The sequence below is a fragment of the Neovison vison genome, chromosome 2 (assembly GCF_020171115.1).
Source record: "Neovison vison isolate M4711 chromosome 2, ASM_NN_V1, whole genome shotgun sequence".
Taxonomy (NCBI): domain Eukaryota; kingdom Metazoa; phylum Chordata; class Mammalia; order Carnivora; family Mustelidae; genus Neogale; species Neogale vison.
The window spans coordinates 227,032,380-227,060,024 of NC_058092.1; the positions used below are offsets into that span (position 1 = coordinate 227,032,380).

A 27,645-nucleotide genomic window follows, 5' to 3' on the forward strand; every position below is an offset into this window, starting at 1 on the left:
AGGCACCTGGCAGTGGCACTGAAGGACTGACTGGTTGACAGTGCGTGCGTGTGCTAGACACAGCTTTCCAGCTAGTAATCCTTAAAGATGGTAGGTTAAAACCATCTTATCTTTGTGAAATAAGGTTAATGTACCTGCACTTTGCTCTCTTTCAGGCTATTCTCATGGATCACAACTGCCCCATTAAAACAAAAATGTACACCCAGAATAATACCCAGTCGTATCCAATAGGTGATGATGAAGAATCTGAAAGTGACTGAGATCCTCAAAAGTCATCAAATTTAATTGTACAAAACCGTGTTTCCAGTGAAATGACTCCTCCGGAACTGTCTTAGTCATACCATTCATCCCTGGTGAAAGCAAAACAACCAAAGGTTATTCATTCTTCTCCGTGGTTGTGATTGATTGCCAACAGCCTTATAAAGAAAAAGCAGCTTTTCTAGGGGTTTGTATAAATAGTGTTGAAAACTTTATTTTATGTATTTGATTTTATTAAATATTATACAATATATTTTGACGAAATAGATATAGTGTAAATCTATAAATATTTGAATCCAAATCAAATATAATTTTTAAAAAAACTTACATTCATGAACACTTGGGCAAAAAAATCTTATATTTTTTCTGAATATTGGTAATGAGTGTTTAAAATTAAAGCACACATTATCTCCGAGACACTTCCAACACTGAGAAACGAGAAGGAAGTCTGAAAACAGAGTCAAATAAGACAGCATATGATGTCGTGACGCTGAGGGTGGTTACCTTGTAATTACTGTGTGTGTATTTATGAGCTAAAAGCTATTTTTCTCAAATGCAGAGGACAGGAACTTGAGTCCATCTCTTTTGGACTTACCCATAAATTGTAGCTGGCATTAGTTTTCTATGCAATCATCTACCTGGAAACAGATGGTTGTATATTATAAATTCACATGTCATATGGCCGGCAGCAGACACTAAAGGCAATAGGGAAAAATAGTAAATATTGTGAAAGCAGAGAAAAGCACCCAGAAGTATAGTTATGAACTAGCTTTCCCTTTCCAATATATACTTGGTTGTCTTAGGATGAAAGAAAATTGAGGGTAGATACACCTTACACTGTCAAGGTTTAAGCGTGATCAGATACATTAACGTCTAGTTCAAGTTTTAGAAATTTAAAAGCCTAATAGCTGCTGTGATGTGAAAAAATCTGACTATATCTTTCACCTCTTAAGAGGTTATCCAAGTGTCTTCTAGCAATCTATTGTTTCGAATCGCAACTATTATTTTTTAGACTTCTGAAGGTTGTTCACATCAATGTGAAAACAAATTTTAAATGAAGATGGAGGAAGAATGAAATTATCTTGAATCACGTTAGGAAAACAGGTAAAAATAATAGGTCAGGACACATTCCCTTCAGAGACAGAAAAACCCTAGAAACATCTAGAAATGTCTGTGTATCCTTCTATCATCTAGTGCTGTGTATAATGTGGTTTTCCTAAGCATGACAACATTGACGTGCCTTTTCAGTTCATCAGCAAATACTGTGTTAGCACTGTCAGTTGTCAGGTTTTATGCGAGATGTGACTGGAGCGTGCGGAGTGTAGAATGTCTCAGATAATACTTGTTAATTCTGTAGCTCTGCAATCAACAAAAATCACCCAATGTCTGTATTTTGTTAAGCTAAAGTTGTGTTTCTGTTAACTTGGACAAGGAGCAAGGAACTTTAGAACAAGGACTCGACCTCGTCGTTCTCTAAGAGAGTAGCTGCTATTTCCCATTCGCTTTATGAAGCTTCTTGGAGTGACTGGAAATCTGGTGTTCAGGGGCAGTGTGGTGGAAGCAGACAAGTTTCCTACTCACACATTTGCACTGGGCAACTTGCATGAGTCTGACTTTGAAAGATGGCTCTAGAAGCATTCTCATATGGCTAACAGCAGGATTGTTTTCTACTCCCACAGGGGAGCGACTTTGTGGCTCTCCCTGACCACAGTACTGTACGATTTACTCCAATTTCATTCTTGCCCTTGAGGCTTCAGTCTCTTCGAGAATGACTGGCAGAGGCATGGCCACTGTTGATCTCTAGAACGAGCATAAAAAGACATGTGAGGTTTTTCAGAACTGTTTTGGGGAGCAAAAGTATCAATTTTATCTGGGAGGGGGAAAATTACAAGGTCTTTTATAGAACTAAAATTCTGGGGTTAGCAGGACTGTGAAGTGAGGCTTTTTTTCCCCCCTTTTAACGTGTGTATCACTTTAACCGTGAATATACAGCTTCCTGAATGTTTGAGCAAAGATGGGTTTTTATGTTTGTACCTGGCAAAGTAGATACAAAAACACTGAAGTAGCAAAGAATATTCAGTTTTTTCTTTTGACTGCTACGTGTATGTGCATACATGTTTTAGCTAGTTTCCTTAATAAATCTTCTGAACACTACTGTGCCTGTTTGTATTCCTTTATAAACCAGACATGATCGCTGGAATAAAATGCATAAGGTATTGACTGTGAATATCTAATTAAAAACTATTCTTCTCTGCTTGCAGGCATCAGGTAAAGTTCAGGTTAGTCTGAACCGTACATTTTGGCTTTGCAAAATTGGCTTGAATTGAAATCTGTAACTAGTCCCATGGTGTCAATGTGGAAAAGCCCAGTAAGTTGCCCCTGCATTTCTAAAGTCACGTTGTTTTCCCGATTGTCGTGAACAAATAACCGTATCTGATGGTATCTGATGGGAGTAACTAAGCTCTTCTGCACGTGAGCCCACAGGGCACAGGGCCCTGAACTCCAGACAACTCAGGGTATGTGCGTGGATCTCTTTGAGGCGTGAGACTCACAAGTGTGACAACTGCAGTTCTACTCAGATCCTAGAGGGGTTCTAAACCCTTCTCTTGAAGAAAAGCTATTATCTCAATTTAGAAAGAAAGACAATACATTTTTAAAGTGATTTTAAATTTATTCACTTTAAGGGAAATTAAGATCTCATCCTTATAATCAGGAGCCAAGTATTTTCAACCTGCCTTTCAAAAAACCCAGATAAATTTAGGGCTTGACAGAACCCTCCAATCTTTAGCTTGTTTCCTCCTCTCAAAATCATAAAATGGCCAGTAGTGTTTCAACTATTCTGATCCTCTACTATAGGGCTCGATTTTAGGAAATGTAGCATATTAATTCTGACTCAGTGCTAAAATATTGTTCAGCTGGATTGTTTAACCTAGTTTTTCACCTAAATACCAGAAATACAGAAAATAGTCTAATTCTTAATAAGTAGCAGGGCTGATCCATACATCTGAGATTTCCGTTTAGAAAAACAATAGCAAAACCAGAATTTAATGCTTTTAGGCAAATTTCAAAATAGCAACTTGGTTTAGCGCAAGTGGACTGGGTGAAGAGCTTGTACACACGGCCCAGCTCTACCAGGCGGTCACTCCAGACAAGGCAGCAATCATCTCTTTCAGATGGTAGCAAAGGAAGATATTCTTGTTTTCTGTGGTAGTTCTTTTTATTATTTTTTAGCTATTGATAACATAGCATGGCAGCAAGATTACATCAGGAATGTAATAGAATACAACTGTTTCCCGTAGGCCTGAACCTCACTATCCCCTAGGCTATCTGGAGTGATCCCCCCTCCCCTGCACTAAAGCATGGCTGTGAGGCCTCTACCGCCTGTCCCAGTAGATATAAAAATATTGCACTACATTAAAGGTAGATCTTACAAATATCATTAGCAGCATTACTGAGCTTTTCATAATTGTGGTTCTATAGAGTTAAATACTTTTAAAACAGGAGATTTTTATGAAACCCAAATTTTGCGTTATTTCTGCAGCTCTTTCAAATACATCGGTTTCAGCAGCGCGCTCGGATGTCACTGTACCTTCTGTGGTGTCATCCGTCACACGCCAGCCACTTACAGACACTGGCCTTCCAGGTCATCACCGGTAAGTTATTTTTTGTTAAGGTAAAAGTTGGTGATTACATTGGGCAGATTGTTTCAAGCACGTTACAAAACTTTTTTTTTTGGCTTTCAGAGCCGTTGGTGTATACAGACTTCTGTAGCAGTGTTCTTTCAAAATGCAAGCATGCTTAACAACAAAAAAAGGGGATACACAGATCTATTTTTGTTATCAACTTGGCCATAAAGGTACTTTCTAATATTTCACTTAGTAACAGTAGAATAACTTTTCTACCTTCAAAAATGTTTTTGTCCCCCATTTGAGTCATACCTTTTTGTTTGCATCGCTTTTTACTCTTCAGAGAGCTTCTGCAGTTCTGTTCTCCTCACAACAATCCTGTGAGGTAGTTACTGTTTATTCCTACTTTGGAGCTGGGGAGACTGAAGCATGGGACCTCCTGTGGTTATAAAGTTCACTACTGGCCAGTGGAAGAGCTTGGCTTTAAACCCTTGTCTGGAGTCTCCCTGAGCCAGAACCCTACACACCTTAAACTAACTCTGCCTCTTCCCACCACTAGCGAAACTGTCCCATCTAGCTTTAAATTCATGTTAATCTTTACTATATGCCCATTATCACAGGAGATACCTACAAGAGGAAAATAGACATATAAAAGGCCAAAACTTTGATGATACACCAACAGAGGTCATGCTCACATGGTTTCCTTTAGTCACATATCACTGGGGTCCACACAAGGGACCGAGTATCAGAATAGATCTTTATTATCAGAGAACTGATCCCAATTCCTATGTATCTATACTGTTAATTTTTCTTTTTTCTTAAACAAAAGACTGAACTATAAATGGGTTCAGAATGACCACCCTTCCTTCAACCTGCAGCATGTAGGAAAAGCAATAAATCTATCTTACGTGATTCCTTTCCTTTACAGCATCCTCCTACATGAAAATGTTCCTAAAACAAAACAGCCAAACCCAGTTATCAACACTGGGTCATTTTAAGAACTGGCCCCTTGAAACTTTATCCTTGACATGCTTTATTTCCTATGGGAGAACTGAAGACAAAAAATAAAAAAATAAAAAAAATCAAATGTTCAGAACTTCCATTTGAAAGGAGAAAGCATCAACATTTCAAAAGATTATATTTCAAAATCCTACTGATTACTGGTTTTTTAGTAATCTTCTCTACAAAATTCTTGACCAAATGCATTCTCTATTCCCTATTACATTTTGTTTTTCAATGCAACCTCTTCAAATTAGTAACTATATTCTCACTAAAACTGCACAAAAACTAGAAAAAAATTCACAGGATAGAAAGCAAGCAATATGCGTAAATTATTATTATTATTATTATTTTTACTAAATCAGTGTAACTGACTAAAGGCGCAGCATCTGCTTTTACGTTTCATTTGGCAAAAACAAAAAACCATCCCCAAAACCCCAAATTAACAAAAACTTCAAGCAAATAGAGATGACAAACTTCCTAACACAAAGATTCAAAAACCTGTTCCCTCAATGATTGCCGTTGTCAATTTGGGCATGCAGCAAACTTGTTGTAACCGTGATGGAAATGAAAAGATTTCAAGGATCTGGACAGTATCCTATTTAACACTCCTTCAAAAACTAAGATGAAGGAAAATAACACAATGAGATATCACACGTACATAAACATGGAAAGTTAGCTTACATAATTACATAATTAGAAAAAGTTAAAAATTAATTAGTAAAAATAAATTCCCAGTATAAACCTAAAAAGCATAGCTATAAATGCAATCTGAAAACAACCAATTTAGTGAGCTGGTCATGTTTTTGCTGGAAAACAACCTTTTTTCACTCTTGTTTTTACATAAGCAAATGGCTGTGGAGAAGCAGGCCGAAGTGCATCAGAAGAGGGCTTACACACGGGTTATCTGTGTTCCTCGAGATGTAACTTTTTCCGAATCACTCGAAAAGTTCAAACGGGCTGTCTGTTAAACAGACTCAGATGGGCCAAATAAGTCCTCTGATATGCTGCTGAATGGCTGGGAGTCTATTAGTTGGGTGATTTCATTATCAAGGTCTTCTTCCGTATCATCTGTGTACTTGCTTATTTTTTTGGAGTGCTGGTCTAAAGACAGACTTTCTAAAGATTCAAGATCTTCGATGCCCGCTCTGTAGTGGATCATGAGAAGTGTTAGAGCTTGTAGTCTTTCACCTGATTTAGACAAAGCAGCAGAAAGAAGGGATTTTTTCCTTGATTCAGTTGCTTCTTTTTCTTCTCTAACAAGGGAATTATTGTGTTCCAGCTCCTGGTCAATTTCGTTCTGCAGTTTATCCAGCATGAACTCTAATTTCTGGATCCTCTCTTCTGTAGGCAAGCCCCTGTAAAGATCACGGCCGATTTCTTTAACTGCAATGAAAACGCTGTCGTCCAGACCACCCTCCTTCCTCACCAACTTTATTCCTGTGTTGTTTCCTCGTTTAGAAGGACTGTTCGGACCACAGACCTCTGTGTCACTGCCTTCATTGTCTGATGTGTTGGGTGTGTGTTTTGGTGAAGGTTCCACTAGATCAGTTCCTGGTTCAGAGAGGCGAGTTTTAGAGACTTGGCGCAAATTTAACAAACGAGAGCTCGTATTGATAATGTGTCTTGTCAAACCTGTTGTTTTATTGACTGACTTGCTAGCTTCGGCATCAACACGAGGAGGCAGGCCTAAGAAGGTTTCTTGTCCTTCCAGCCTGAGGTTTTTCAGAGTCCGGTCTATCCGCCTATCAGTTGCTCCACAAAGAGGCGTCTCCGCTAGACACTTTTCCTGACATTTTTTATGGCAAACATAAGCACAGAACATACACTGGGAAGCAGCTTTAGTCCACACTTTTTTCTTACAGTAATCACACCAAGTTGGGTTCTGGAACTGAGTATCCTGGAAACTATGCTTATTTTCTGTTAAACCAATCTGTCCAACGAGCTGCTCCTCTTTAGGTAGGGCAGAAACCTCTTCGACCAAATGGAGTTCTTTTTCTTTCTCTGAGTTAGTAACTATCGGGTGGTCTGGTTCTCCTTCTTTCAGATATTTGAAGTGAATGGTAATGTCACCAAAGCAAAATTTGTCATTGAAGCCCTTCTGCATACTCAGATTGCGCAGCGCGGTTCTCGTCACCATTGCCTTAGGTGAGGGGGCTTCCAGTCTGAACTTGGAGAAGTATTCCATGTTTGATGTAGCCAGGCACCCCAAAGCCACCTCTTCAAGTTTTAAGCTGACATGCCCCAAACAGATAAGACCCCCTAACTTGAAAGGATCTCTGCACCATAGTGCAATGTTTAAGTATCTGTGGCAGGCTTCTATGTCAAAGAAACAGGTTGCTCTGGTTCTTGTCCATTTTCCTAGCTTGTTACGGTAAGGAATTTCCGATGATTCCCACGTCTGTGGGTCATCTGAACTGTCCTTAGGAGGGCAGGAGCTTTCTGAAGTAAAATCTCTCGTCACTTCTTGCTTTGCTAAAAATGGCTTAGATGGAGCTACATCTTCTGGGTGATCCATATTTTTCGCTTGCTTTTCAGCAGGTTTATCTGCAGGAGGAGGAGGCAGCACCTTTTCTGGCTTTTCAGGGAGGACCTCTGGTTCTGTCTGATTTGGGGTGTCAGCAGAAGGCAAAGGAACTTTCACTTGTGGTCGTGGTGGCACGGGTGGTTTGAAAGTGGATCCTTGGGTGGGTTTTGACACTTGCGTTGGGTCTGTTATCTCAGAAGCTTTTAGGGCCAAGGGTTTATTTCCCTCTTTACATGGAAGTTTTGGTGGTGGTGGGTGACTTCCTACAATTAATTTACGGTTTAAGACTGGTGATATTGTTCCAAGGGGTTTAACGGAAAGTGTTGTTGGAGTACGTTTAGGGCTGTGACTTACTGATGGAGCCTCATCTTTGAGCTCATTTTGTGCTCTGACATCACTTGCCAGGTCTTCAAATTCAGAATCCAAATCTCTATTTTCAGCATCTACTGCCAGCCCAGTGGTTTCCTCTTCATAGTTTGGTTGGCATGAGCTTGACAGAAAGTTTTCTTCCAACTGCCCAAAATTATCTTGCAGCGCTGCACCTTGACTGCTCTGGCCAACAGGCCTCTCGTAATACACCAGCACCCGGTCCCCCGCCTGCTTGATCAGCTTCAGCACTTGCAGGGTAGATGTGATTTTCACACCTGGTGTAAGATTTTAAAAGAGAAAACATGTAAATTACTGCAGTGAAAATCACTTAAGTTTGCTGGATGTAACTGCCATTAGTTATTATGGAAAAGCAAAACAGAAATGTGGTGAATGATCAAGTTCATAATGCTTGATCCGATGCTTGAAGTAAACGTAGCAAAATATTGTTGTTATGAATAGGAGACTCTTTTACATATTCTTTTTATTAGTCCTACCCATCAAACTAATCTTTTTATCAGGACCAGAAAGAACAAGGAAAGCATAAATTGCTTTAAACAAGTTGGTTATTATCCGCATTGATAATATCAGCTTAAATTTTCATTTTATTATGTTCTAATAGGTGGCTACATTAACATAGTTTGAAATTCAAAAGGTAGAAAAAAATGTAGAGTGAAAAATCTCCCTTCCACCTGGATTTCCCAACCATTCTGTCTCTTCCCTGAGGCAATCAGAGCTAGCAGCTTCATGGTGGAGTCTTCTAGAGATGCTCTAGGTGTTATCTTTAAAGGCTCTCAAGATGTTTAGATGTTTGTTTCCTGCCCTCCCCCCGCCCTTCCCCCAGTGGTACTTACCCAAGCTAGCCCTTTCTGTAGGACTTAGAAAAAGGTGAGAAGGGGTCTATGTTTTCCAAAGGTCTTAGGGCCACCCTAAATAAATCAGAGTAACGTCAGCCCCATCTAACAACCTGACTTCAGTGTTCCTCAACCCTATACCCCCCCCCACCTCAGTTGCCCAGGCAAGATCATGCTTTAGACCCAATTATCACTTGGAATTTTCCACATCAAAGGTCTTTCACTTGCAATTAATCTCTGCTCACAACCTCCTATTTCACACCTCCTTGTTACAATGCTGTCTGTTACTGAATCTGTTCTGAGGTGATGTCCAGGCCCAATCATTCCTCTTTTGCTGTCCTGTCCAACTGGTCTCCTGACACCACTTGCTTTTCTTCCCAGCCTTAGTCTCAAGATTTCACTGATGTTCTCATCAAGATTTGGGATTCTTTTGCCCTGGTCCTTTCCTCTTCTGCCTACCTGGCTTTCTGACCCCAGCTTGCCAGCTCCACCTTCCTTGGGCCCACCACCTTCAAACCCTGAATCCCACCCTCCCTACTAGTCTTTTATTCTGCAGGGGATCTCTCCTGATTTGCTGGAGATCAACAAGCAGCTGCCTTTTCTCCTAGCCAGTCATTTTTACTATGAATCTATCTCTGAGAATGAAGTAGCCCTTTACCTGTACTTTGGATCCTCTTCCCCATCTTCCTCAGGGCTTTGCTCCATCAGCTATCCTGGCTCATATCTTTATTCCCTTTCTTCTTCTCCTTTAAAACCTTTTTCTTGGTTTTTCACATCACTGTGCTAATTTGGTTCTGACCACCTCTGCTTTCTTTTTCTCCATCCGTATCTGCCCCTTGTACCAAATGTCCCCATGGTTTTATATGTTCTAGTTCTCTAGATCACAACCACCTCAGTGGTTGCAACTGTCAACTTTTTCTTTGGTTGGTCTCCCTTCTTCTTCCTCCTTTTCCTACATCTGATTACTTCCGGAGATCAGCACCTAGATGCTTCCTCAAAGTAACAAATTCAGCTTAGTTAAAATCCCTTCTCTGATCTTCTCATTCTCCTGTCCTCAGTATGTGAATCAACTTGCCACTCTCCCAATTAACCCAATCCGGACCCCAGAGACAGCTGACCCCCTAGATCCCAGGAGCTCTTAGTTCTGTCAGAGTTCTAGTCCTTTTCCTCCTCTGTTCAGATACACCTGATCACTGGCTTTGGTTACAAGAATCCACGGCTCCTTGCTGTGACCCCTCAGACTGTCCCTGTTTTCATACTGCTCCCCAATTTCCCCAAAGCTTTGGCTCAAAAACCTTTAGTGTACAAACTCATCTCACTGGAATCCAGAGTTTCTAATGTGGCTCTCTCCATGATTCATCCAGCCTGCTCTTTTTCTCTAGTTCCACAAAATTGTAGTCTTGACATATATACAATGAAAAGTAAGTCCCTCTACTGAGCTGTAGGAAAACTTCAACTTAATCTAAACTCGTTCTTTGTGACTTAACACCTGGCCTCATCTCTTCCCCGACCACCAGGAGCTTTGTGGAGACAACCACTGCTCCTCTCAGAGCTAGTTGGCCAAATCTGGGTTCCTTTTCTTTTGCAATTTTACAAATATATACAAAAATAGAGGAAATAGAAGAAAAGTGAACTCCATCATTGAGCTTCAAATATAATAAGCACTATATATGCTGATCTTATTTCAACTACCACCAATCCCATTACTAAATATTCAAAATATTATATACCGGTACAAACAAATTATAGGTATAGAAAATATTATACCTGCTCCTTATCTCAGTAAATACTTTGTTTTTATAAAGGGGTGACCTTTAGTTTTTCCACTCTGTACACATTTATATTGCTTTCTTTTTGAGAATAGATATTTATTTCGGAGAATATTTATTACATGTGTAACTAAAAACAAACAAACAAACAAAACCTTTCATAAAAGGTCATAAAAAAGAAAATATATCTTGTAGGTAAAACCAGAACAAAGGGATAAGTGGATATAAAGAATTTATACTGAATTCTAGTTTTTAGCTGAGGGGGAATAATTGCTGTGTTTATGTGAAACAACCATGTAACAGTGGGGTCTGTTTTATGGCTCTGCCATCCTCAGTGCCTATGAAGAGCAGCAGCATCTGGGGGCTTCCGAGAAATGCAAAATCTTGGGCCCCTGTCCAGGTCTGCTGAAGCAGAATCCCTATTTTAACACCAAGCCTGGATGACTGGAATACAGTCAGAAGGTTTGAGAATCACTATCTATGACCCACCAAAGGGATTTCCATGTGAAATATGGACTTAGTTGAGTTTCCAAGTGTGCAACTAAATGACTGTCATTATTTTACTGTCATGATGGTTTTGAATCAAAGGTTCAACATGTAACAAAGGCAAACTCCTTGCTTTAGGAACTGATCTACCTTCTTCATTATCTTAGCTGTGAAAGAATATACCATATTGTTTTTGGAAGCTCGGCTGTGACCAACCATATGTTTAAGAAATCTCTTGACAAGCCTAGAATGGGGGGTGGGAGGGCGGGGCAGGTACTACAAAGGTCTGAAAGGTTTGGACTTTTTTCCCATTGGTGTGTACAGGGAATCCTACTGCTTATTCATAAACACCCAAGCAAATAACCTGCCTATCAACAGAATTTATGTAATCTATCCAGCTGATAGGAAGGCATGCAGGGGACACATTCTTCCAGGGCAATAGTGATACGGGCTGTACTCTAGTGACTGCATGTTACCAAATGGCTGGTCAATCAGGGACAATACAGAGCCATCAGTACGGGGCCATAGGACAGTTCAAGTGTGCCCTCTTGGACAAGGAATATTAGTCTCCCTCCTGTTCATTATCTAGTCCTAAGTGATGGGGGTCATAGTACTAATACGGTCAATTTTGGGCCCAGAGTGGTAAGGTGGTTATACAGAAGGAACTGTTGACCATATTCATATTCACCAAACACTAGAGGAGTAGAAGGTGGGATGGAAAGGAAAATTAGAGAAGTTTACAGAAGAGTGGTATAAAGATGAAGTATTTTACAGATTTATACCTAAGGACTAAAAATGGCATATGTGTTTTAAATTAAGGCTTCCTTCAGATTTTTATTTTTAATAAAGTTACTCTCTATCCATTATAAAAGTAACATGTGCTCATAGAAAGAATGAAGTCAGGGAAAATTCCCACATTTGCTCACTGATTTCTCTGTAAGTGTGAAGTGTGTTGCACAATTACCTCCAATAGCAATCAGTCGGTCTCCCCGCTGAAGATCTGCAAGTGCAGCAGGCGAATTTGGGGCCACCGTCTCAATTATGACATGCCCAGCATACCCGTCAGTTGACTGGACAAGACGAAGTGTAAGTCCGACACTCTGTAAATTCCCCTTTATTAATTCAACCTTTGATAAAGAGAAAAAAAATGAAAACAGTCAATGGGTTCATGGTAGGTGAATGAGAAAAGAGCTCACTGAGAACAACTGTAGCTGATGCTGACTTTTGTGCCATGATGACTGTTTTTATAGACAAATAAAAGAGGGGGAGATTTTCACTGTGACAATATAAGTTAACATATGCTCAGACTACAAATTGGGGTTCAGAAACATTAAATACTTTCTTATCTTCAGTGTGTCTTATTTAAGATCCATTCTCACTGTAGAATATTTGGAAATAGAGAGGCAAAATGAAAAGAAAACACTCCTAATCATATCATCCAGAACTGCTGTATATTATACCTCCTTACAAAAAATTAAGATCTCATTGTAAATATAATTCTGAGTCTTGCTTTTTTGAAATATAATGGGAAATATCTTCTTTTTTATGATGTATTATAAATTATCTTTTGGGGGGCAAAGTGAAAGAGTTTACATTTGTTTTATTAACAGGTATCTTATTGAGCTATCCTTCTCTAACTCATCAAGATCATTTTGTTTTCTAAACAAATGTCACCTAATTTATCAAAAAATGTGTCCCAGATTCACATCATCTATGAACTAAAAAGACAACACATGTTAGGTCCTCATTGAATTACTGATTTAAAAAAATGGATTAAACGCTACATTCTTCTTGATGACAAGAATTCAATCTGTGTTTATTGAGTTAAACAAATTACAAATCAGTCTAATTGTATTATCATTCAGCCCATGTTTCTTAGTTCTGGTCTTTAAGAGATCTCATGAGGGACTCCTTCAAATAACTTGCTAATATCCTAATATATCACTGTCTGTATTGCTTTAATAAATAAACCCTACTTTTAAAAGCCAGAAATTTTTATTCTCCTACCTAATGTGTTGGCCAGTAACAGAGACCTAACTAGAAATTATTTTTTAATATGGATATTACTAGATTTTGTGAAGTTGTTTTTAGATTAAGGAAAATCTTAATCACATTATACTCAAGAAATAGGAAATGTAGTCAAGTTTTTGATTATCTGAAGGTTTACAAACAAAAAACCCTTCTAAAAAAAATACGTATTTAAACCTCTAAAAAACCTCTGTCTAGTCTTGCCTTATGATATAGTAAATAATCACTGTATAATGTTAATAGTGGTTTTCACTTTAAAAAAGTGGTTTCACTTTTTAAATAGTGGTTTCACTTTAAAAAAGCCCTTAAGAATACATTCTTTCAAATCCACAAACATAAATATATTCTTAACATACAGAATGCCAAACTTCTTCAAACTTCAAAACTTACAACGTAACATTTTCTAATATGAGAAAGCTAATAGTACCAGATGGGCAAAAAAGGAAATTGAATGAATCTGAGAACTGTAAATTTTAAAAATACTTGGAATGTATTTTTTGTGATTTACTCCTTGTTCCTAACATGGAATAGAAGTTGGGTGGATAAGGTTGAGAAGGGAATTGAGGCTTGTACAGGTTTTATGTAAATGACTTATTTTATTTTCTATATACCAATCATACTATTCCCTTTGCTTTTCTTATTTCAAATGATTCTTGAAGGAAACATTCCAGATGGAAAAGGTTAAGGGTTTTCAGGAGGAACAGTGGTAAGGGTTGATAATACATTATTGCCTGCCCCCTTTTTTACTACTGATTAATACTAAATGCTATTGATTTCATAACTTACACAGGGAACCAAACAAGACACCATTTCTTTTGCCTCTTGCTAAAATTATTTTGTTTCCTTCTAAACTCACAGTGCTGACCTAATTTTGGGATTATAGGTACAGTGGTCTCTGAAACAGAAATTTAAAAATTTAAGTTCTGACAGCAAAAGTTTTAAGAGAATAAAAACACTTCATACTTAAACCTCACTTAAAAATGAGTATCACACAGGGTGCCTGCGTGGCTTTGCTGGTTAAGTGCCTGCCTTTGGCTCAGGTCATGATCCCAGGGTCCCGGGATCGAGCCCCATGTCAGGCTCCTTGCTAAGTGGGAGCCTGCTTCTCCCTCTCCTCCCCGCTTGTGCTCTCTCTTGCTACCTCTGTTACTATCTCTTTCTCTCAAATAAATAAATCTTAAAAAAAAAATGAGTATCACACAAAAACTTTTAATGTCAAATTTATGATAAAGTTTACAAGACTATCCAAATGATACCATGACTTCTGGAACAAAACTGGTATCTCCATTGGGATGAACTATTTTTAAACAAAAATGGCCAAAAATAAAAAATTCCCCTCCATACACAGGTACCTGTATTTTAAAATTATATATATGACTACTGGATATACCATGCAACACTAAAACATATGCCAAAATACAATTCTTTAAATGATGAGGTGAAAATAAAAATTCTAAATATTTTTTATATATCTGCATGTGGCATGTACCCTCTGCCCCTGAAATAAGGGACACCTCATTACCTGAGAGGTTTTAGTTTTGAAATTTTTATTATGAAAAATTTAAAATGTATTCAAAAACAGAGAAGAGGTAAAATGAACCCTGTGGGAGGTTATAAAATATGGTCACAAATTACTATCCTCATCGTATGCATGGCCCTCTGCAATGATTCCCTTACGCAACCTACCATTAGAGGGTTAGCTTGTTTCTCCACCCTTCTCTCAGCAACCCATATAACCAGAAAAAAATAAGGAAAGACAAGATGTTCTGAACATTATCATTCCTGATATATGTGACATTGAAAAGAACGTGAGGGGCGCTTGGGTGGCTCAGTGGGTTAAAGCCTCTGCCTTCGGCTCAGGTTATGTTCCAGGGTCCTGGGATCAAGCCCCACATCGGGCTCTCTGCTCGGCAGGAAGCCTGCTTCCCTTCCCTCTCTCTCTGCCTGCCTTCTCTGCCTACTTGTGATCTCTGTCTGTCAAATAAATAAAAAAAAAAAAAAAAAAAAAAAGAACGTCATGCCTAGTAATGACAAATACACATTCAAGTGCACATGGTAAGTTCACCAGGATGTGCTAGGTCATGAAGTAAGTGTCAATAAATTTAAAAGATTGAAATTCAAGATATGTTTTCTGAATGGAATTAAATTAGAAATCAACTAACAATAACTAGGAAAATCCCAAATATTTACAAAGTAAAACAATATGTTCCTATATAATTCATGGCCAAAGAAGGAATCAAGAAAAATTAAAAAACATTCTGAATGGAATGATGAAAACACAAATTATTAAAATCTGTAGGATATAACTAAAGCTGTGTTTACTACTTTCAGTGCTTATGCAAGTGGCAAAAAATCCAAAATTGGTAATCTTAAGTCCTACATTAAATCAGAAATCTCAAAATAGAAGGAAAGAATAAAGCGCAGAAATTAATGAAATATAAAAACAGAGAAATCAATCATGAGAGCTGATTAATGAGTAATAAAAGTGATAAGCCTCTAGGCCAGACTCATGAAGAAACAAAAGACACATTACCAAAATCAAGTAAGAGGGACTATCACTACAAAATCTATAGACAGTAAGAGAATAAGGTGACTTTTGGACTATTTTATGCCAAACCACTTGACAATTTAGATGCACTGGAAAAATTCCCTCAAAAGTTACCCCTAGAAAACAGAAATTTTGGATATTGCCATATCTACTATTTATATCAAATTTATAATTCCCCCATTCCTCTTCCCCCTAACCCCCAGACTCTAGGTCTAGACTGCTTCTTTGATGAATTCTCAAGGAAGAAACAATAGCAATCTTATCGGAATCTTCCCAAATTATGTGTTAGGGCCAATGCTATCCCCTAATTCCCACACCCAGACAAATACAAAAAACAAGAAAGCAGAACTACAGACCAATATTTCTAATGTTCAAACATAGAAGCAAAATTTCCTAAAAAATTTTTTAGGGAATTCAACCTAACAATGTATAAAAAGGACAACAATCAAAAACAAGTGGAGCTGATATCCAGGAATTTAAGTTTGATTTAAGCAGCCGAGAATCAATCAACATAATTTACCATATTAAGAAAATACAAACAAAACAAAAAAAGAAAAAAAAAAAACCCAAATCCATTCATGATAAAAGTTCCAAACAAACTAAAAAGACAAGGGGACTCTTAGATTATGGGCGTCTACAAAAATCTACAGGTAACATAATAGTCAATGTTTTCTACCTAAGATCAGAAACAAAGAAGGATTTCTGCTTTCACCATTTCAATTCAGTATTATACCGAAGGGTACAATCACAGTCATAACACAAGAAAAAGGGAAGGCATAGAGATTGGAAAGAGAGGAGAAAAATGGTCTTTGTGTACAAATAACATGATCTTATAACCAGAAATGAGTAATTCTATGAAGGCTACAAAACAACTATTAATAAGTGAAATCAGGTCACAGACTCCAAATTCATTTACAATAACATAAAAAATTTTGGGGTTAAATTTAATGAAAGATGTGCAGGATCTGTATGCTGAAAACTATAAAGCACTGCAAAGGAAAATTAAATTAGACCAAAATACATGGAAAATAATACCATGTTCACAGACTGAAAAACTCATTACTGTTAAGATGCCAGTTCTTCCCAACATATCTACAGATTCGAACAGAAATCTCTGCAGGCCTTTGAAGAGGCAAGTCAAAGAAAGGTGAAGGACCTGGAATACCCAAACCCATCCTTAAATAGGACAAGGATATACTCTCTAATTTCAAGGCTTACAATATATAGCACACAACAGAGATAAATCTTAAAGACATGTGGAGTGAAAGGAGTTAAACACAAAAGACCATATGCTCTACGATTCAATTTGTATGAAGTTCTAGGAAAGGCAAAATTATAGTGACAGAAAACAGATTAGTACTTGTCAAGGACTGGGGGTTGGAGGCTACAGACTGAGGGCATAGAGTATCACAAATAAAATTTTCACGGTGATGGAAATATTCTATATCTTGATTGGGGTAAAGGCTATATGATTGCATACAATTACCAAAATTCACCAACTATATACTTAGTGAATTTATTGCATTTAAATGATGCCTTAATAAAACTATTAAAAATAAAGCAAAAACAAAACTGCCAATATACCATTTTTGTCTTAAGATAGTTAAATATATATATTACTGATAATTTATTCAGATAGCTCTTAGTTCTCCAATTTACTTAATTTAATAATAACAATCTGGGATGAATTTAGATAGTCCTTAAGTCAATCAGGAAGGAAAGCAACATTTAGATAGTTTTTCCACTTAGGTCAATCAAATGCTTCCTCACTCTTATGTACAGATAACTAGAAATACTACATTGTAGATACTGGATTAAACCAGACATAATTATAAGAAGAACTGTGTCTGAAAAAGAAACAAAACCACTTGAAAATGTATTAAAAGAATATGAATAAACTTTTAATTTTTATCAAATACTGGCATGTGGTTAAAAAAATCAAATACATAAAATAGCTTATACTAAAAAGCAACAGTCCTCTTTTTCCAAGCCCCCGACTCCTACACCACAGCAACTACCTAGCTGCTTAGGGATTACCTTTCTTCCTGTAGGGAAAACATTATTATCTCTTAATGTATCAAATTTTAGACAATTTGCAGACTTCCTACTTTAAGAGACAAGGATTAGCACCATCTTCCTTTCCCCAAATACAGTAGAACTCATCACTATTTTTAGTTCCCCTACATAAACTCTTTATAATTTTAACTAATACACTTATAGTTCTATTTCTTTTTCATCTTTCTTGATATTAGGACTTCTCTCGTTCCCTTCACCTCACCTCTTTACCTTCTAAATTTTACCGTCAAAGTTGATAACTATTAGTTTTGTAACTCTAATTACCAAGTTTGATTCTAAAAGCTAAAGATCAGCAGTGTTTACAACCATGTCAATTACATAAATATTATTTATTGTAAAGCTGAGCATTATTGAAATTTCTGTCTTGTAGAACCTTTAGCTTTTCTTGGGAGTTTTTTTTTTTTCTTTTCCCCCTCAAACAACATAGCTTTCACTTTAAATGTAGAATTTATGTAAGTATGGCTTCTGTAGTTAGCTCTTAAATTCCTTTATCCATTCGTTTACATATTATTTAGCACCCAGTTGAAGGGTTTTCTTTACCCACCCTGTACCTCCTGCCGAAAAGAAGCCAGTTAATAAATGCGTATGAAATTATAAGATTACAGAAATCACCTTCTGGGAATACCACTCCCCACAAAGGTGGAGAGACTGTGTTAGATTAAAGAACAAATAAAACAGGACACAGAACTAAAGAGAGGTCACAACCCAATGTTATGTATGAATCTTGATCTGATACCAGTTTAGAAAGAAAAAAAAGTCTACAAAGTATTTATGGAACATTGAGGACATTTTAATTTGGACTATTAGGTAAAATTAGGGAACTATTAATTTTCTTATGTGTGACTGTTAATTATGGTTATGAAAAATGCCCTGTTCTTAGAAGAGTCATACTGAAATATTTACGGGTGAAGTATCTACATGTTGATGTCTATAATAACCCCTGACTATGACTTGAGCAGAATGTTAATGTCTCTGAATGTCACTGGTAAGATGAGATAGCTATCTCAAATGTGGAGCTCTGAAAAGGTTCAGTTGTTATTACTGTTACTAGCAAAACTTAGCACTACTAACCAAAAATGGTAACACAAAAGGAAATTCAAAAACCAGTCTGCTGGGAATTAACTCAATACATAGCTAAGGAAACAAGGCAAACTATTATGACACAAACATCAATTCAGGATATTAAAATATTTAAATTATATCAGGCAAACATTAGTTTTGTAGGATCAAGACTGAGGGGCTAAGTTTATGACTGATTTTAAAAAACTGTCTAACTGAAAAAGACTCTTTGGTGACTGGTGTCAACAGTTGGTAAAAGAACAGCCAATTCAAATCAATTAGAAGTTCAATGGGCTCAAGCAGGGTCTTTATTTCCAAAGAGGCAGAAATTAAACTAATGGTGATAAATATCTACCTTTTCACAAAATTCTAAGTTTTCATCTCATAAAGTTTCCTCTATGCAGGAGACTAAAGACCTATCAGATGAAAAGTAAAAGGAAGAGGCCAAAAAGAACAGTAGGGCAAGAAAAACTGTACTTCTTATGGACAAATAAAGTACTGTGAACAAAAAGTGAACATGGACCAATACTATGTTGTCCTTTGGGTGCTGAGCATGAAATCTTTTTTTGGGGCTGGGGGGGCAGAGGGAGAGAGAGAATCTCAAGCAGGCCCCACACCCACCATGGAGCCCGATGTGGGGCTTGATCTCACAACCCTGAGATCATACCTGAGCCAAAACCAAGAGTTGGACACTTAACTGAGTTACCCAGGTACCCCTGGTCATGAAATCTTTATTAAATAAAGAGAAAGGGGGGGGAGGAGGATGAAAGTGAAGGCAAAATGTCTGTGGTAACAAATACAGGTATACATTAAAGTGGAAGGCCTGGGGTTTATCTCAATAATCATCATGCAGTAATTTTTCCTTTCTTATAAGCAGCCAACTGGATATTTTTAGGTTCTATCAAACTCTTGGTGAGCCCCTACTGTAAAAGATAAGCTACAATTAAGGAAAAGTTAACCTCTAATAAAATTTTCAATCAAAATCTCTGTAGACATGAAAGTTTGCTTTCTAGGTTTCTTCAAGGAAAACCTTCTTGTCCCAAGTAAAGAAATGATAGTAAATAACAAATGGGGCGGTAATAAATGGTGTCACAAAACCTTTTCCCTTTGGAGCAGTAATCTGGTTAACTTCATGGAATTTGTCTGGAAGTCTCAAGCCAAATCCTCCAAATCCAAATCTGTGGTGATACAAACTATACAAACTCCAGGATCCTGAGACTGTTCAGACCACAAGGATCCTACCTTCGTTAGAGGGTTGGAGGCATCGTGGTCAGTAGCTAAATGCTCATTATCATTGTTTTAGAGATTATCTAAATGATATTCCAAAAGAAAAGCACAGTGGGCCACAAGACACTTATGGATATGGCATTATGGGAATTCAGGGGGAAGTAAAAACTGCCTCTGGAGGAGGGGTCTGGGGCAGGCTTCAGGTAAAAAATGGCATTTAAGTTCTATCTGAAAGGATGAGAAGAATTTTTTTTTTAAAGGTGATTTTTTTTTTAAAAGATTTTATTTATTTATTTGACAGAGATCACAAGTAGGCAGAGAGGCAGGCAGAGAGAGAGAGGGAGAAGCAGGAAGCAGGCTCCTGCTGAGCAGAAAGTCCGATTCGGGGCTCGATCCCAGGACCCCGGGATCACGACCAGAGCCGAAGGCAGAGGCTTTAACCCACTGAGACACTCAGGAGCGCCGGAAGAGAAGAATTTGACAGCCAGTGTAGGGAGTTGGGCCAGGGAGTGTGGGAAATGCTGGAGAGGCTATTGTTCTAGGTCATAGTAACACTGCTAGAGCAAAGAGATGGAGACAAGAGTTCAGAGCATATCAGAAAATTAGAACCATCATGATGGTATCAGTTGAGATTTAATGGGAGAAAAAATTCTTACCCTGGTTTTAACAACACATTTTACTAGGAAAAAGCAGCAGCATTTCACAGAACATATCACAGAATCCTATGTATTCTAATACTAATAGAGAAAAAGTCCTACAATATATCATCTTACAATAAATGAATATAGATTTACAAACATCTACTAAAATCTATTTGCCACAAATATGTTCCTTAAACCTAAATTTTGTGGCATGCCTGATATTTTATAAGAGAAAGAAGAAAGTTGTAGGTTAGTACATATTAAACACTTACAATGTGCCATGTTCTCCCCTGCTCTAGATCTGTCTCTGCAGTACAGTTATGGTGGGAACAGCCAGACATCTATGACACTGTTCCACTACGCTGCCTCCTTACCTGGTCCAGGGCACACACCTGACCCAAGATGGACCAATCAGAGTTCCTTCCTGGATGGTGGGAATTCATCAAATTCAGCGATTTCCTTGAATGGGATATATATAAGTGTAGCTAGCTGTAGGCATTGGTATATCTTCCTATGAATTGGGAAACAAAGTCAGTCTGCAGAGTGAAGAATAAGGCATATAAACAGCCAGGAGCAGAGAAGAGAGAGAGGCCTGACAATGGTTTAGTTTCTGGTTCCAGTTTGTCTCTAAGGCCTAGCTACACTCCTGCTAAAGGTTAAGCAGAGTCTAACCCACAAAACCATGAACAGTGGCCCTCACATCTGCCTGTGGCATCTGTGCAACACCAAAAAAGTATCTGTTTTTTGCTCTAGCTAGTTTTGGTAGACACCCGTTTCAAATAAGCTCTAACTTAACAAATACAGTGTTAGAGACAGTCACAGAAAATATCTCATTAAACTCAAAGTGCTGTATTTATGCAACTGTAAAGTTACAAATACAGCATAGAAGTAGGATGTAGTGTTTTCTGTGTGGCTTAGTCTGTGTTAACTGGCCAGAGGTTTTAATGGAGTAGAAATATTATTTCTAGTATTTTCTGAATTACATACCAAAAAAGTTTATCAATTGTCAAGAATTGCTGACACATACTAACTAAACAGCAATTACAGGCTCTGAATCACAAGTCAATACATACAAGATTGCAGACAGCCTGCATTCAACTTTGCCAATAATGTCAGACACAGGTTAAAAAATTCTAGCTATTTCGTGGAGAGCAATTTAGTAAAAACACCAAGATAGCCTTTAAGAGCTCTCATACTCTGACATCCTTTTAGCCTTTCTTGGACGCAGCTGGGATGCTGTATTTTCACCTGGGGGGAAAACAACATATTGATTTTTTAATCCCTTCCTAACATGCACATAATTTTATACAATGGATAAGAAAAGGATATATTTTAATAACACATCAATATAGCTCTTTTACAAACTGTTCTATCCTATACAAGCTTTTAACATGGAGGGAGATTAAAAAAAAAAACAAACCCAAACAACCCAGAAGTCCAAGAAAAAGAATCAGTAAGTGAAAGACCCTAAATTACTATGAGCAGGTATACTTTTGAGTATTTCTTCATCAAGTACATTTCTGAAAAAGACATCCTAATAACTATTTTCCAGCTTTTTTTAGTAGAGTAGTTGGGCAGGGATGGGAGAAAAGGCACACAAACAATGTGCACACATGGACACAACACCAGTATATACCGGAACTTTTATCAGCAGGCTTTTAAATGCCAAGTAGCTATTCCCAGTCTTTCCGGTCCATGAGGTAATAAACCAATACCTTTCTACCAGAATTCTCACTACATTACAATTTCAAAAGACGCTCATGATCTTCAGACATATCAGTGTATCCTATAACTCCTCTTCTCAAAATGAAGGGGTGGTAACATTTTTAGAAAATCAGTGTTGATTTAAGAAACACATTTACCAAAACCTACAGCAAAGCTACCAAGGAAGAAAAGTAATGGGAAGAAATGCACCAACTGATTCACTCACTCATTCAAATGCTTAGGCACTTGTCCTTGAGGTGTAGCTGTGAACAACACAGATGAGCTTCCCTGGCCTCATGGAAGCAGGAAGAACAGGTAGGTTGAACAAATAATTACAATACTACATATGCGATTTAATTGGCGTCACCTAACTAACATTTAGAAATCAAGGAAGGCATTCCTAAAAAACAAATTTAATTTGACACTTGAAAGAGTAATAGTTTATCAGGCCAGGCCAGGAGTGGAGGCAATATATTCAACAATGAGAGCAGTAGCTTTGAAATGAGGAGATGAAAGCTAGGCATATTTGAAGAAATGAAGCAAGTTTAGTATTACAGCTCTTTGACAAGTTCAGTCTATGTGAAGAGGGAGGGAATCCTGGTTTGGCCAACTAAAAGACCTTTCAAAAGAAAGAAGAATAATATCAATTCCACCACCAATTTTATGCCTAAGATACTCAAAAGTTAATAAATGGTAACTATGCTATAAAAGAAGCATTTGGATGTGTTAATACTATAATGTGACGGCAAACTTGAATGTGAATAATATTTAATCCACACTGTTCATTCAAACCCCTTAAAAAATGCCCAATTTCACAAATACTAGCACAAAGGAGAAGGGTTTTTTCCCTTAAAAAAAAAAATCCAAAAAGTCAAATGTTTTAAAATGTTTCAAACTACTTCAAAGCTTGATTATTTGCTGTAAAACATACCATTCACAAAAATGTTTCATAAAGATACATAAGTTTGTAAACCATTAAGTGCTTCCCCTTTTATAGGTCACTGATGTAGATTACCCAAATTTCCAAAGCTCAAGTACCCTAAACCTAAAACCCAAGGCCATAAAACACAAACCGAAGGAATTTGAATATAGAATTCTTCCACTGATACATTTTATTTACTTAACCAAAATGTGAATGCTGAGAAAGAGGCAGTTCATAAATTGCTAAATGAAGACAGAGGCTCTAAAAAATAAAATCATATAGTTGTTGCTTTCCTCAGAGCAATATGCTGTTGAGATGAGCAACTTGTGACTTACAGTGACTTACAGTGATTACTTGGACAGACTCCCTAGTGAGTAGTTAAGAAAGAGAATGCCTATATGTAATGGTCAAAATGGTGAGAAGTGCAGAAACAGGTCTGACTTGGGTGACACAAGTGTCAGATCGAAGTTTCTGGGTGAGCTCTGCCTAGCAGTGCTGCTTGCCTGGCTGCAGGGCCAGGATCCAAGGGGAATCCTGCACACTACTTCTTTCCCTCCTGTCTGGGCAGATTGAAACTTGATTCTCCTTTCTCCCTTCCTTCCCATCCCTGTGGAGTGGGTTAGAGTCCTGAGCCAGCCACCGAAGACCCAGGACAACAAGACTACACAGGGAAGACAAACTACAGTTAATTTGGCTCTTTCCAGGTGGGCAGAGGGCGGGTTACATCAGGGCAGTGATGGTCTGGAATAATGTAAGGGCTTCCTATAGGAGCTTTCTTTTTTGAGAATCATGTTGGCAGGAGACAGCTAAGTGACAGACTCTGGCTCTGTAAGAGGTGGCCTTTGAAGGAGGAGCCATCTACATGGTTCTGTCCCCAGGATTAAACAATTTTTGGAAGGGCATATCCTACTCATTGCAGTATTCAACTATTACTGTGTTGATCTGCAGAGGTTTTGTTGCCTACATTTTTTAAAACTGAAAGCATCTATTCTTTCAACCGTATGATGAATTTCTGCAGACTGGCTAAGAGCCTGGATAGCAACTGACATGGCACCCTCCATGTCTCTGTCAATGTGTATACACTCTTGTCTTCTTCCAGGACTCTTCTTTGTACCGCACGAAGTCTCTAGCTGCATCTACTTCCTCACACATGACAGAGATTTGACCTGCTTTCCCCTCCTTTAAAAAATCTGCCACCACCTAGTGTTAGGCCTGGCTTCTTAAATCCTATTACCCCAGAAAAGTGCAATATTCTTCTTGAAGGGCCCTCTGGTTGGGTACAAATCCTAAGCACGGATAGAATTAGAATAACAAGGACAGAGATTCTAAAAAACAATTAGCTTATTGAAGTTTTCAAAGATACATGCCTGAAAGTAGAACTATTAGTTTATGCCCAATGAATACCCTGGATCTTCTGGAATCACGCGAATTTTAAAAGTTGTCTTCAGAAACTATTCTATTAATGCAGCAAACATTTCAGTCAGAAAGCCACCGGTATTTACAAAATTTGGACACTATGTTCATGAGAATATAATACAGATCCTTCGGTCAAAGTAGCTCAAACTCTAATGCAAAAAATTTCAGAAGGTCACTAAAAATCTCCATTTTTTGGGGGGGCATTATATAGACTTCCTCTACTTGGCTTGTTTTGGGGCTTGGCAATTGAATTCTGAATATCAGGGATCTAGGCAATTATGATTATAGTACTGAAGATTCGCCCCTGAACTCTGAATTTTGATTGAGAGGTCAGGATCTCTAAAACTAAAACAACTTTTATATTAAGTTACTGAGCCATGTGCAAGGGAAACAACACACTCAGCACAAAATGTGGCAGAGGTGTAACATTCTGGTCATTTTCTTGAATACCAGATGTCAGATCAATTTGCTTATGGTTACAGGGCACAAATTACTGCCAGGCTAGGAACCAACAGCTTACCATCCATCTCAATTAGAAGCAGCAGCAATGTGCCGTTGAAGATCTTATGCCAGATTTCATAGTTTACCACCCACCACTTTGAAAAATCACAAACACAAGTGACAATCACACCGCAAGGAGCAGCAGCTGCTAATGGGGTCACAGCCATTTTTTCTCCTCCTCCCCCACTCTTCCTTCTCCTCTTCTCCCCGCTCAACATGCAAACACAATTGAGTGTAAAGTAACACAATTCTGAAGTCACAGAGCTAGAGCACTGTTACTCAACAGTGGCTCATAAAGCACATTTTGATAAATTATAATCCTGAGAAAAAATAAAACAATTTTTAGGTTCTAGAATGAAGACAGGCACATGTGAAAAGAAAGAAAATATGAAGTCTCTGCAGGGTCACTCTGTATCAATCCAACCTACTTTTAAGCACAGGCAGGTCTGACAACACAGACGATGCAAACTGAAATACAACTACTGAGTAACTGTGTGCACTACCAAGCAACCAGCTACGTTGTCAGGTCCACCTTCTGTCAGGTCCACCGCCGTCTATCAGGAAAGAGGAGGTACCGTATTCATTAGCGGTCTTTTCTGAAACTGTCTTGTATGACTAAGGAAGATTCACAATTTATACCTAATCACACTGTCTTTTTCACAGAAGGTATAACTCCGGAAAAAAATATGGCAAATATCTTGTTTTTATTTCTTGACATAAAAATTACTATCAACTCCCACAGAACTTTCCAAAGATGGATCACTAAGTTTACTTCATAAAGGTTTAAATTAGAACAGTTCTTAAACTCGTAAGCCAGATAAGTGAGAAAGAATCTGCCGGGTACGGAAGTGCTACTGCAGAAGTTCTCATACCCCCTGCCCCAAATGAGGACAAAAATTATTTTTTAAATTAGTTCTTAAAGAGGTATGTTTGAATGGTACAGTGAATAACTCCTAAATTCTCTCACTTGGATTTTTACATGTAAACAGTTTCTTTGTCAGCAGAATGCCTCCATTTTCAGTAAGTCTTAATGGAGAGTTAACAAAACAAACCAACATTGGAATCAGGCCCTCCTCAGCAGTGGGGCAGATTCAAAATTCCTTTTTGAAGAAAGACCACAATGTCTGGGATGGCTTGTATTCAGCACTGGGTTTGAAATTGAGCTCTAATCTTTGCTAGTTTTGTGATCTAAGACAACTGATTTAGCCACCGTGGGTCCTATATGTATAAAGGGGATACTCATGTCTACCACACTGGTTGTCAAAATTAAAATACTATGCAGCCATCAAAAGAAATGAAATCTTGCCATTTGCGACAATGTGGATGGAACTAGAGCATATCATGCTTAGGGAAAGAAGTCAAGCGGAGAAAGACAACTATCATATGATCTCCCTGATATGAGGAAGTGGAGATGCAGCATGGGGGGTTAAGGGGATAGGAGAAGAATAAATGAAACAAGATGGGACTGGGAGGGAGACAAACCATAAGTGACTCAATCTCACAAAACAAACTGAGGGTTGCTGGGGGGAGGGGGGTTGGGAGAAGGGGGGTGGGGTTATGGACATTGGGGAGGGTATGTTCTTTGGTGAGTGCTGTGAAGTGTGTAAACCTGGCGATTCACAGATCTGTACCCCTGGGGATAAAAATATATTATATGTTTATAAAAAATAAAAAATTAAAAAAAAAAAAAAGAAACTACAAGAATAAGTGCCTGGCACAATCCAGGCACTTCCACTGCCTCTCCTCAGCAGGGACAGGAAGACTCCTTTTGGGAGTGAAAATGCAGTGAGGCCCCTCAATCTTCAAAACAGAAAGCCAGCTTGGATGCTTCTCTGATGACCTGGTCTCTAAAGCAATTAGATGGTAAATTAGAACTGCATCCTTCGGTCATCTCATCTATCAACAAGGATACAGAAATATGCTGAAAACGTAAAGTCCATTATACAAAACTGAACTAAGAGATCTAAAGAATAAAAATTTTAAAATGATCCTCTGCCTAGGTTCAAAGACTGTTAGCAAAGTAATCATACCAAAATAACTACCTTGCAATCCACTTAAGTTTCTTCTCTCTCTCTTTAAATCTGATTGAAGTCTCCATTAATGCTCTGATATGAAACTAATTTAAATTTTATACAACTACTCCAGTGAAACAAAAAGCTCTGAAAAGTATGCAAAGCCTGAAGTTATTATGGAAACAACAGAATGGAACATTGTTGCCCTTTTAAATTTCTTTGTCAAATAGCTCTGATTCTCAATCACCAAGTCTAGCCTTGGCTTCTTATCACTGTACTATCACTGTATTTTGGTAGGCGGATTTACATCTCAACTAAGACTCTTTAAAGAATGTATTTACTGTTTGGCTTTTTATAGAAAATATATGTCAAATAATGAGTCTTAAAGACTCATTAAAGAGTCTTAGAGACAGATTATTATTTTTAATCTTGAAATCATTTCAAACTTATGGAAAAGATGCAAAAATAGTACAAAGGATTTCCATTTTATCCTGAATCCAGCCCTCCCAAATGTTAACATTTTGCCACATTTGGGTCTCACTCTGCATATTTTTTCTGAACCATCTGAAAATAAGTTGCAGACATAATGCCTCCTTTACCTCTAAATATTTGGCCATTTTCAACAA

The 27,645-nt window shown here is 37.9% G+C and overlaps 2 protein-coding genes across 2 annotated transcripts in view; one reads left to right on the forward strand and one right to left on the reverse strand.

The window, feature by feature from the left end:
* The window catches only part of SLC18A2 (solute carrier family 18 member A2), a 36,577-nt gene extending 35,902 nt beyond the window's left edge, over positions 1-675 (forward strand). Inside the window, exon 16 of the mRNA XM_044240607.1 lies at positions 156-675. Within this exon, the coding sequence (XP_044096542.1) occupies positions 156-260 (105 nt within the window). The 3' untranslated portion in view covers positions 261-675. The remainder of the gene's footprint in view (positions 1-155) is intronic.
* Positions 676-2,908: 2,233 nt separating this feature from the next.
* Positions 2,909-27,645, reverse strand: part of PDZD8 (PDZ domain containing 8) — an 81,951-nt gene continuing 57,214 nt past the window's right edge. Inside the window, exons 4-5 of the mRNA XM_044240606.1 lie at positions 11,850-12,012; positions 2,909-8,054 (exon numbers count right to left, since the gene is read on the reverse strand). Coding sequence (XP_044096541.1) covers positions 5,851-8,054; positions 11,850-12,012 — 2,367 coding nt within the window. The 3' untranslated portion in view covers positions 2,909-5,850. The remainder of the gene's footprint in view (positions 8,055-11,849; positions 12,013-27,645) is intronic.